General features: G+C 63.1%; 1 protein-coding gene across 1 annotated transcript in view; it reads right to left on the bottom strand.

Annotated features, from left to right (window-relative positions):
- STK32C (serine/threonine kinase 32C) overlaps positions 462 to 11853 on the bottom strand; it is a 74386-nt gene continuing 62994 nt past the window's right edge. The window contains exons 5-12 of the mRNA XM_018041608.1: positions 11600 to 11637; positions 11403 to 11492; positions 10541 to 10644; positions 9882 to 9998; positions 8694 to 8819; positions 8489 to 8620; positions 1960 to 2027; positions 462 to 1109 (exon numbers count right to left, since the gene is read on the bottom strand). Of these exons, the coding sequence (XP_017897097.1) occupies positions 983 to 1109; positions 1960 to 2027; positions 8489 to 8620; positions 8694 to 8819; positions 9882 to 9998; positions 10541 to 10644; positions 11403 to 11492; positions 11600 to 11637 (802 nt within the window). The 3' untranslated portion in view covers positions 462 to 982. The remainder of the gene's footprint in view (positions 1110 to 1959; positions 2028 to 8488; positions 8621 to 8693; positions 8820 to 9881; positions 9999 to 10540; positions 10645 to 11402; positions 11493 to 11599; positions 11638 to 11853) is intronic.

Genomic DNA, 11853 nt, shown 5'->3' with positions numbered 1-11853 from the left:
AAAACACGCCTGAGATGTGCACAAAGACACACAAAGCGCGGCTTTTTTCCCGCACAACCGCAGGCCTCCCCGCCGGCTCCCGCCTCCAGCACCAGCAGGCCTCCACCCAGAGCCTCTGGAGGCTGGTACCACCACCGAGCATCCCACAGCACTGCCCACCTCCAGACCCGGGCTCCGCAGTGCCCTGGGGCCCCAGGTGGGCTCCCCACTCTAGGCGAGGGGGGCCCGTGAGCTGCTCCAACCTGGGGCATTCCAGTCCCTGCTGTTTTCAAGGTTCTGCCCTGCCCCCCAGCAGGCCGCACCTCCACCCCAAACCGACAGCGGCCTCAGGGTTTCTGGGGCAGGAGATGGGCATCCTCCCCAGGCCGAGGACCGGAGCTCCAGGAGGCTCCGCCCTGGCAGGAACTCCCTGGGTCACGGACGAGCGTTCTCTGCCCGCAGCAGGCACGGGACACGCAAACCAGCCGACACCAGGAGGTTCTCATGTTGTTTTTCTCAGAGGTGGAAACTATACAGAAACACGGCAGAAACGACCAGAACGCGCGTGTATAAAACACTCTCAGGCCCGCGCCCGTCCCCGTGATGGACAAGAACCGGGCAGGCCCCGGGCCCCAGCGGCGGGGGCGGCCTATATACAGCGGGCGGGGCAGGACCCCAGAGGCCCCGGGAGAGCCTGGGCGGGAGCTGTGGGCCCCTCCACCGTCATGCGGGGGGCGCCCACCCTCTGTGCTCCCCGCTTTCAGCCACACTGGCAGCCTCTTGACACCACGTGCCCCCGAGGGCCAGAGGGCAGACCCGGCGGTCAAACCATCCGGTGCCGTCCAGCCGGGTGCCTGGAGCCGCCGACCTGGGCCTGGGCCTGGACACGCTGCGCAGCTCTCTGGGAAAGTTGACGCTGGGCCTCTGGCCGCCCCGTCCCTCTGGGGGTCCCGGGTCTCCGGTGGGGCCTGAGCTGACTCCACAGGCAGCGGGCAGGGGCAGCCTAGCTGCTCCCGGCCGAGGGGCAGATGGCGCTGCAGGCAGGCAGGGCTGGGCGCACGCCCTCGCTGTCCGCCAAGGCTTCCGCCGCGTCCCTGGGCTCAGGCGTGGGGTCCTGGCTCCGCTTCAGCCTGGGGAGACACATGGGGGCTTTATGCAGGCTTGCCAGCAGCCCGGGATGCGGCTCGCTGGCCCAGGGCCTGTCCTGGGACTCCTGGGGTGCACCCCCTCAGGAACACGGCCTGGAGCTCCACAGGGACCACTCCTGGGCATCTCCGCCCGGGCAGAAGCCTCTCTGGCCACACTGGCTCAGCGGGGCTTGCGGGCACACGGGGCATCCAGCTGGCCCCTCTGTGGGCTCTTCACAGCCCTTGGGCTTGAGGCAGTAGGCTGGTGGGTCTCAGCTGGTTTCCAGCCAGAAGCTAAAAGGAGGCAGGTCAGGAATTCTGGAACAAAGTGCTTGGCCGAGTCCTGTTACCACCCAGGCCTTGACCTCCAGGGTCGCCTCCAGGATGTCCTCCGCATCTCACCCGGCCCCTCCTCCCCCGGGCCCCACGGCACTGGGCCTCCCTGGTCCACCAGAGCAGGTGGCTCAGCGCGTTGAGGCTGTTGTATCTCCCTGCCCTCAAGCCCTGTCCCTCCTGCCCCGGCCCGAGTGGCTGAGTGAGGGTTTCAGGTTGATGTAACAGCTGGGGCCCCTCACCTGGGTGGTGCGCCCAGGGTCTGCCCCGGAGACTCTGCCCTCTAGTGGAAAATGCCCAAGCTTGGCCCTTAAGGTGCTGAGGAGCCCCTCCCCCACAAGTCTGCACAGGGGCCTCCCTCCGCCCACCCCCCAGGGCTGCTGCTAGGACTTCTGAGGAGGGCGGGAGTCAGGCTTCCCAGCCCCACTGAGGCCATGTGTCTGCTGTGGCCAGAAAGCCTTGGCCCCACTCCCCAAAGTCCTCTCTGCCCCCGTGACCGGCCCCCAACACGCACACTCACTTCTCTCGGTTAAAAACCACGAAGTCCTGCTGGATGGCGTCGAGGCAGTCCTGAAGGTAGTCATTCTCCTGCCGGTCAGAAGGACACCGGAGTGAGCGCATGCCAGCGTCCCGCACGTCCCTCGGGGAGGCTCCTGGGCGTCCCCGGCCTGCTCCTCCCACGTGCCTGCCCTTTCCCGCCCCAGCTCTGCGGAGCCCACCTTGCCCCAGGCAACCAGAGCGCGCAGGAGCTGGGGTCTCCTGGTGACCCCCACTTAGCCAGGGACAGAGGGACGCCTGACCCCCGTCTCGGGGCAGCCGCAGGGTCTGCAGAGCCAGACTCGTCCAGGAGCCACACCGGGCCACTCCTCACACCCCCACACACACACTGGGTCCTCCTGGTCACAAACCCAGCTGAGGACCTGCTTCCAGGGCCTGCCTGAGAAGGTGAGCAGCAGAGGTGGTCTCGAGAAGCAAAGCCTCAGGCTGGGGACTGGAGTCGGTCCCACAGTGGCCAGATCCAAGACATGTCATAGGTCCCTGGCCTGCGAAACCCCGGTTACTGAGACCCTCAGGAGTGTCGGGAGAGGGTGCAGGTGGTAGGTTGGCCCTGGGACCGTGGGTCTGGGGGGGTCAAGGTTGGCCCCTGGGACCGTGGGTCTGAGGGGTCGTGGTTGGGCCCCTGGGACCATGGGTCTGGGGGGGTCGTGGTTGGCCCCTGGGTATCCGAGCCTCAGACTCAGGGCTGCCAAGGAGTAGCCCAAGGCGCAGCGTGGAGATGCCCTGCACGGCGGCCCGGACAGCTTGCGGGAGACCAGGCCGAGATGTCTAAGCCGCAGAACTTAAGAGGGCTGGACTCAGCCATGAAGTTTCCTGCATCCAACTGAGGCTCTGACAGAAGAAGTGGGCCTCGGACGTGGGAGGGGCCTGAGAGGACGCTAGTGGGCAGGTTAGCCTGATGCCCCGCACTCCTGAGCCTGCGGGAGGGCCCACCCCGGCCAGAGAAGAGGGACCCCTCCCATTCCTGCAGATGAAACAGCACCGCCCCCACACCCTGCCCCACCGGCTCTGCAGCCACGCGTAGCCCCAGCGGGCAGGCACTGGACGTGCTGGGGAGGGAGGCACTGCTTGCCCAGAGGGAAGGACAGGCCTGGGAGGGGCTGGACAGGGGGTAGTCTGCCCTGCACAACTTGGGGCTAACCCCCTGCAGGAGCCCTGCTGTGAGTGCGTCCTAACACACTGCAATTTGGAAACCTGGAAGGGTGGCCCAGGTGGAGCGGACAGAAGGTTCAGAACAGCCTTAGAGGGATGCTGGGATGGGGTCAAAGGCTCAGAGATGTGGGCGGCTGGAGCAGCCAGCACACTCAAGAGCAAAGACCCACAGACCCCCCCAGATGACCACATTCTTCTGGAGGGCCCGAGGGAGACAAGGAATGAGCTGGCTGGGGACACAGTGCCCTGGGGAAGCCCTGTGGTTCACATGTAGTTCAGGAGGATCTGCCTCAGGACCGAGTCCCCCAGAGGCCATGATGGGATCCCGGACAGCGGCAGCCTTGACCTCACCTAACTCAGCCACCCTTAGGGGGTATAACCATGGAAACAGGCCTCCTGCTGGAGAGGCAGGCAGGCCACCTGAGCCTGGGATGCTGAGGGTGTCCGACCGATCACGGTGCCTTCACGGTCAGAGGTGGAAGGCCAGTGCTCACACATGTGTGCCTGCATGCACGCACACACTCAGATCGCGCGTGCGTGAGCCCCAGGCTGACGGCCACCTGGATGGAGAGTTGCAATTCTTTTCCTCATTTCCAGATCTCAGACCTGGACCTGTGGGCTGAAGGAGGGGCAAGCTCTTGGCCAGGAAGGCCCAAGCAAGGGTACACGGCAGGGACACCCCAGCCCTTCCTGAAGGCATCCACGGCCACTTCCCTGCATGTCTGCACACGGGAGAGGGCAAACACTCGGCTGTTCAGAGGGCTGCTGAATACAGGTGTGAGCTGATACTTGGCCCACGGCTGTCTTACAGTGGACCCCCAACACAACCCACCAGGGGCGGCTTCTCCCCCTGGCGGCTATATGCATAACCAAGATGGATGTATTAATATTTGGCATCTGGTCGAATTCTCTTAGTTCCTTGACCTATGGAGTAGCAGCTAATAACATTATCATGGAAAAGCCCAGTGAAAGCTCCTGAAACTAGCCTCTCTCCCGAAACTAGCCTCTCTCCCGAAACTAGCCTCTCTCCCGAAACTAGCCTAGATAGGAAATAACAAACCCACCTCTAGAGTGGAATGGCGCTGCTAAGCGCCACCATCAAGGACTTTGGAGTCTGCGTTTATCTGCGGGGATCCGAGGGCTTCAAGCAGTGTTAAAGAAGCTGCCTACCAATGTAGGAGACGCAAGAGACATGGGTTGGATCCCTGGGTCTGGAAGATTCCCCAGAGGAGGCCATATCGACCCACGCCAGTCTTCTTCCCTCATAATCCCATGGACAGGGGAACCTGGTGGGCTACACCCATGGGATGGAAGAGTCAGACACGCCTGAGTGACCAAGCACAGCACAACGTGGGTCCGAGGATGCTATTCCTGTTGTTTCCCATTTAATTCATGAGCCTGGCCTGCGGAGATCAGCTGGCTTGTGGCAGGAGGGGAGAGGGGACAGCTCTTAACCCAGTGGTGGGCCAGGTGCCTCCATGGAGCGTGATGCGGGCTCCCCCACAGCTGATCGACAGGGCCGCCGGCTGCGGCTCGCGGCTCCTACCCCATAGGGCTTTCCTCCCGACGCCCGCGGCGCGGAGGGCGGGCGCTAGTCTGCACTCACCGAGGAGGACCGAGTATCGAGCCGGCCCCCAGCTACCACGGCTGGAGTCTCTTGACTTGAGAGGGGTGTGAAAGTGACAAAGAGATGGCAGAGAGGGTACTTCCGATTTTGACCTGGACCTTTTCCAGGCTGGCGACACAGGATCTGATCCTCTGATGCGATGCTGCGCGGCAGCCGCAGCTGCTGGTCAGCCCCGCGACCCCGAGGGTTAACAGCTAACGCACCGACACCCAGCCTGGACCCGGACGCGCCCTTTTCCACTTTCAGTATTTGATAAAGTCAACAATGAGTTATAAAAGAGGCTCTGTGTCGGGTGGCTGCCGACTGGGCGCTGACCTGAGTGCTCTGAGCCCGTGTAAGGGAAGCCAGGCTGAGCTGCGATGTTCAGGAGGTTAGGGGTAGTGAACGCAAACTGACTTGGGATTTTTCAACTTAAACGGGGTCGTCCTCCCTGATAGCGCCGATGACGACTGGACAGGGGCAAAGACTCTGGCCTGAGTCAGCGCTGGACTGAAGGCAAGGGCTACTCAGAGGCGGGGGCGAGGTCAAGGCAGGAGATAACCCCCCATGCCCGGAGACCAAGGGAAGCGCAGGATGCGGGTGAAGGGGAGCGAGGCTAGGGCGGGCGACAGGCGCAGAGGGACTGTCCGCCGGCCGGGGGTCGGCGGGCGGGGAGGAGCTGGGCTCCGTCTCGCAGCCTCCCTTGCCCAGGCTCTCCCAGGAGAGAGGAGAACCAGCCGGAGGAGCCGCTAGGAGGGCGGAGTGGCATCAGAGGTGGACGGTGCGGGCGGCGACGCGCCCCAGGGGTGCGCATGTGCGGTCAGCCGGGGTGCTGGGGCGTGCTCGTCCAGCTCCAGAGCCCCTCTCTTCCTAGCGGCACACGTGCGTGGTCCCTTGGCCTGCTTGGGCGTTTGGAGCCTTTGCCATGCAGACTCAGGAGGCTACAGATACGCATGACCCTCTGGGGCTCCTTGCTGATGACTGCTGGGCACAGGGCATAACCCACACTCAGGTCCCTGCAGGTCAGGCGGCTCTCCCTGGACTCCACTGAAACTCAGCTTTGCTTCCCCCCAAACACCCCACAGCCTGACCACTGTGCCAGTGGTGGTTCCCTGCACACAGTCCTCGGGGCAGACACCCACAGGCCCTATCCATGCCAGCGCCCACAGCACCTGACCCCAGATGTCACCCGAGGTGGGCAGTGACAGGGCTCGGGCATGCAGCCCAGGCGCCAGTCCTTAACTCTGTCACAAATGACCTGCTGAGCAACTCAGACAGAATTCTTAAGCCCTTCAGAATGCCCTGGGGATGCAAGGGACCCATAGGAGCTGAAACATCTTGCAAAATTAGAACAGTCTGGAGGACCCGCACTTGCTGACCCAGGAACTCACCCAAGCTCCGGTGGTCATGGCAGGGCGGACCCGGCAGGACAGACACACGGATCCGGGGGCTAGATGTGCAAGTCCACAAACAAGCCCCTCCGTCACAGTCAATTCGTTTTTGAAAATGGTGCCAAGCAATTCAATGGGGGAAAGATGAGCCCAACCAGCACTTGGACAACGTGTGTCCACATGCAAAACAGTCAGGCTGGGCCCCACCTGAAACTGTGCATAAAACTAACTCAAAATGGACCTGAGCCTCAAGCATAAGGGAGAAGGCTACAAAACACTTAGAACAAAAATGAGGGCACATCCCTGTGACCTCAAGTGAGGCAACGGCATCTTAGAAATGACACCAAAGGCACACGAGGAAAGAAAAAGCAGAGACGGAGCTTCATCAGAACCAAAGACTCTGCTGCAGACGGGGCTGCCCTGAAGAGGGTAAACCACAGACCAGAAGAAGACGCTTGCAGACCATCTTCCTGAGGCACTTGTGTGCAGAAACGTAAATAAATCACACTTATCAGGCAACAGTAAAAAGTGGAAATAAGGAGTGTTGATTTCAACTCTTTTACATAAAGAGCGCTAAGCCATCGCTCCCAGTCTGACAGCAAGAAAAAAGCTGGCCCAAGGACTTCTGTGATGGTCCAGTGGGTAAGAATCCACCTTCCTGATGAGGGAATGCAGGTCGGAACCCTGGTCGGGAACTAAGATCCCACGTGCCACAGGCTGCAACAAATGAGCGCTGCAGCCAAGACCCCGCAGTGACAAAGTGTTAGTCACGCAGCCGTGTCCGACTCAATGCGGCCCCACGGACTGTAGCCTGCCAGGCTCCTCTGTCCATGGAATTCCCAGGTGAGACTGGAGTGGGTTGCCATGCCTTCCTCCAGGGGATCTTCCCAACCCAGGCATCGAACTCTAGTACCCTGCAATGCAGGCAGATGCTGTACCACTGAGGCGTCAGATAAGTTTAAGACCCAATAGGAATTCCCTGGTGGCCCAGATGGTAGAGTCTGCCTGCAGTGTGGGAGACCTGGGTTTGATCCCTGGGTTGGGAAGATTCCCCTGGAGAAGGAAATGGCAGCCCACTCCAGTATTCTCACCTGGAGAATCCCATGAATAGAGGAGCCTGGCGGCTACAGTCCATGGGGGTTGAAAGAGTTACACGCCTGAGCGACTTCACGTCAATTCCTAGGGCCATAGTAAAGAAAGCTGGACCAGCCTGCAGTGCCCCCGCTGGACACCAGGGGCCGCCGTCAGCAGCCCAAGGAATGGGGAGGGGATGGGAGCCCACATACCCGTTCCCTGAGGAGCCAAGGCTTCCAGGGAGGGCCCTGCACAGAGGAGGAGCTGGCGCCCATCTCTGCCCAGGACCCGGGCATGGGGCTGCACAGGGCCCCCCAGGTGTGAGAGCCGCTCCCCAGGGTGTCCTCACAGGCTCCGCTGAGCCTAGGGGCAGAGGGACGGTGGCGGGTTTAGTGTTGCCGCTGTGACCCCACCGTCCACTCCTGCAGCCCTAGTTGTCTTGTGAACACCAGCTGGATCCAGGGGACAGGCCCACGCTGGACCCCCTGCTCCCCGAGGGAACCCCTACTTCCAAGGGCAGGACCGTGGTGGCTGCAACACCTTACACCGCGTCCCTGGGGTGGGGTACTGACCCCATTCCTAGGAATGTGAAACGATGTCTCCAGATGCCACAGTCAAGTGAATGGGATGGTCATCCTGGACTCGGGGTCCCACCCAGTGTGAGCAGTGTCCTCATGAGAAGAGGCAGACAAATGTACACGTGTACACACACACACACACAAATGCACTCACACACACACACGTGCGTGCACACATGCCTGCACTCACACACATACAGAAGTGCAGACATGCCCACACAGATGTACACACACACGTGCACATACAAACATGCACGAGTGTACTCCCCCCCACACAAACACATGCGTTCACACACACGAACACACACAAGTACACTCACATATGCACACACGCACACACACACGTGCATACACAGACATGCACAGACACGGGCACACATGGACACACACATGCACGGATGCATACAAACACATGAGTGTACTCACGCACTCGTGCACACATGCACATATATACACGGGCGTGCACACATGCAAACACACAGGTGCACTCAAACACAGGCACACAGACATACACACGAGTGCACACACACGAGTGCACACACACGCAGGGAAATGACCCCGAGACCATGGAAGCAGAGCCTGGCACCATGTGACCCTCCAGAGTTGGGCAGGCAGGGGCCTCTGTCCCCCACCACAGAGGAAGGGGTGAGGGGCCAGAGCAGAGGCGGCCGGGTGCCGGGCCGCACTCACCGATGGGCAGCTGTCCCTGCTGCTGTCCCGGGACCTGCTCTTGGCCAGACGCTTCTTCTTCTTGTGCAGCGGCCGCGACTCCAGGATCATCTCCTCCAGCTCGAAGGTGGGGTCGCAGTGCAGGCGGCCTTTCTGTGGAAGATGGCGCTGAGCTGGTGCCTGGCTGCCCTCGCCCACCCTGGCCACCCCAGGCCCACGGGCTTACGTTGGGCACAAAGCCAGGCTCCACCTTCTTCTCGCTCAGCTCAGCCCACAGCACGCCGGCCAGAGCAGGGGCCGCCCGCATGTCCTGCAGGCTGGACACTCGGTGCTTGGGGTTCACGGTGAGCAGCTGGAACAAGGCCCTGGTCAGCGGCCCCGGCACAGGTCTTGTCTCCCCAGACCCACCAGCAGGCGGCGGCTGCAGCCCAGCTCACTGCTCTCGGTAACTTGGCTCAGCGTCGCAACAGGACGGGACTAATGCTCACGGGCCCAGCGCGGCCCTGCAGGACTGGCTACCATCACAGCCACCCCTTCCAGGGCGAGTACCAGAGACCCTGGCCGAGGCTTCCCCAGCGTGGCGTGTGGATCCTCCCCACCCCCACCTGGGCCTCTGGGGGCCACTGTGCCCCTGGAGCCACCTGGGCCAGTGTGGACACAGCAGCATGCGGTGAAGGCTGCTTAAGAGCCCCTCTCGGGGGCGGGAGGCCTCCAGGTGCTTGGCCACACTACCAGGGCCAGGGTCTCTGGGCACCGGCCAGGACCTGCCCCCTGGGCCACGCGTGTCCAGCACGCCCCTCCTTGCTTGTCCTGAGGCCTCGGGGCACAGTGTGTCTGAGGCACACCACTCTGAGGAGGGAGCTGGCTGGCTGGCCGGCCAGGGGCTGACCCCGGCCCAGCCCTGGACCCCGGGAGCCAAACACCAGCGGCAACACCACCGCCTCAAGTCTCTACAGGCTGAGTCCCTGGGACTGCTGCAGACATGTGCTCGTGGCCCGGGACAGGCAGGGGGGTCTGGGGTCTTCTCTGCTTGCTTCTGGTGAGGGGGCTGGCCAGGCCATTGGCAGTGGACAGTGGCCGCCCAACTCCGACAGGACGAGCCGGGCCTGAGCAGGACCAGGCCCCGACCGCCTCCCCGACACACGCTGGGGTGACCTGCCCCGAGCTGGGGCATCAGTGACGGAAGCAGCGCGAGGCTTCGATTAGGTAATAAGGACTGAGAGCCGCTCCAGCACTCACACAGGCCGAGCCGCTACAAGATGAGGAGCCTGGGGCCAGGCCAGGCGGGAAACTGGGGCAGAGACAGACACGCGGCCCAGGATGTAGGAAGCAGCCCCCCGTGTCCAGCCAGCCTCGCCAGGGGGCCCCCGCCCCATGTCCGGCCGGCCGCGCCCTGGGCGGGGCAGGCGCTCACCTTGCGCAGCAGGGCCACCGTCTCCTTGGACCAGGCGGGCACGTACTGGACACTCACGGTGCTGAAGAGCTGCACCAGCGACTCCGCAGCGCTGCTCGAGTGGATGTCGTAGGGCCTCTGGGCAGGGGAAGCAGGGCTGCAGCAGGCACCTCCCCCGTAACTCGAGGGCACCCCACCCTACCCCAACCTCATCCCAGGGTGGCCCCAGAGAAGAGCCCGGGAAGCCTGCACCTCAGCCAGGGAGGAAGCGCAGGGCCCCTGTACCTCCCCCTAGCAGAGGGCTTGGCCCCAGGGGACCAGCTGCAGCAGGCAGAAGGGCCGGCCGTCTGAGGGTGCCGTGCCTCGGGGGCCCCCATGAGGGGATGGGAAGGGCAGCTGGGGGCTGATGAGGCTCCAGCCTCCTGGGCTCCAGGACTCGCTGAGACGTGGCCACTGCAGGGAGGGCAGGGGGACCCACCACCTAGGACCCTCAAGGGAAGCTTGGGGGTGGGGTGCAGCCCTGCGGGACGGTCCTCTGCCCACCCAGCACCCTCCAGTGTGCCACCTCACTAATGGGGAGCATGGACATCCCTGAGCCCCAGGGGTAGGGGCAGCCTCAGCTCTCTGGGCCACCCTGGGGGTTCTGGGGGCCTGGCCCTCGGGTCACAGGAGCTCCGTACCCATCCTCTCAGCAGCTCGTAGGCCATCACCCCCACCGACCACCAGTCCACCTCGAAGGAGTAGCCAGTCCCACCATTGACGAAAGACTGGAAGATCTCCGGAGCTTTCCAGGAAAGCAAGAACAGCTGAGCATCCCCAAACGGCAGTCCCCATGACCCCGACCCCTGTGACCCCAGCCCCCGAGGACCACAGGCCCCATGACTGCAGGGTCCGTGACCACAGTCCCAGTGACCGCAGGGCCCATGACCCCAGCCCCCGGTGACTGGAGGCCTTATAACCCCAGCTCCTGGTGACCCCAGCCCCCATGACCACAGGTCCAGGGCTGGACCAGAGACCAGGCTGTGGCCAGAGCTGGACTGGGAAGCAGCCCTCAGTGGTCAACCTGTCCTTTTCCACAGGCCGCTTGGTTCAATTCCAGGTCCGCAGCCTGACGAGGGAGGTGGGTATGTGTGCTAAGTCATTTCAGTCATGTCTGACTCTCTGCGACCCCGTGGAATGTAGCTCACCAGGCTCCTCTGTCTGTGGGATTCTCCAGGCAAGAATAATGGAGTGGGTTGCCATGACCTCCCCCAGGGAATCTTCCTGACCCAGGAATCGAACCCGCGTTTCTTATGTCTCCTGCATTAGGAGGCAGGTTCTTCACCCCTGGCACCACCTAGGAGGCCCCTGGCAGAGTGCTCTCGTGATCAAACCCACAGCGCACGTCCATCACTTAGAGTCCCCTGCACTGGTCAAGCGGCCTGACCCGTCACCTGCTGCTGCAGCTTTAGGGAAGGGACCCGATCCCCCCAGCCACAGGTTGGGGTGGGAGGCCAGCCAGCAGGCTGGCGGGGGTGTGCGGGCCGGGCAGGGCGAGCTCACCCATGTACGGCTTGGTCCCGGCCAGCGCGGTCGCCCTCTCGCCGTCCTTTATGATGGTGGCGATGTTGAAGTCGGTCAGGTGCGCGTGTCCTGTGAGGAAAGAAGACAGCGCGACTGTCTGGGGGGAACGTGTCCTGTGGGTGGGGCACCCCCCCGCTCCCCAGCTGAGGCTTTGGCCGCTCACGGCCACGGCTCACCTCGCTCATCCAGGAGAATGTTGTCAGGCTTCACATCTCTGTGGAAGGAGCAGGGAGCGGGGAGGTGAGGCCAGAAATCCCAGCAGGGCATGGGGTTCCCACAAGCGGGACCCCAGGAGCCCAGCCCCTCCTCTGCCTGGGCCACCGTGGGAGAGCACCCAGCACTGGTCGGGGAGGGTGCCGGAGCCCAGAACACAGAAGCAGAGCCCCCTCGCCTGGACCGCCGGCGAGGGCCTCTCAGAGCCCCGAGTCTG

Source organism: Capra hircus, chromosome 26 (assembly GCF_001704415.2).
Source record: "Capra hircus breed San Clemente chromosome 26, ASM170441v1, whole genome shotgun sequence".
Classification (NCBI taxonomy): domain Eukaryota; kingdom Metazoa; phylum Chordata; class Mammalia; order Artiodactyla; family Bovidae; genus Capra; species Capra hircus.
The sequence above is the reverse complement of the archived record's forward strand: the minus strand, read 5'-3'. Positions and strand labels throughout refer to the sequence as shown.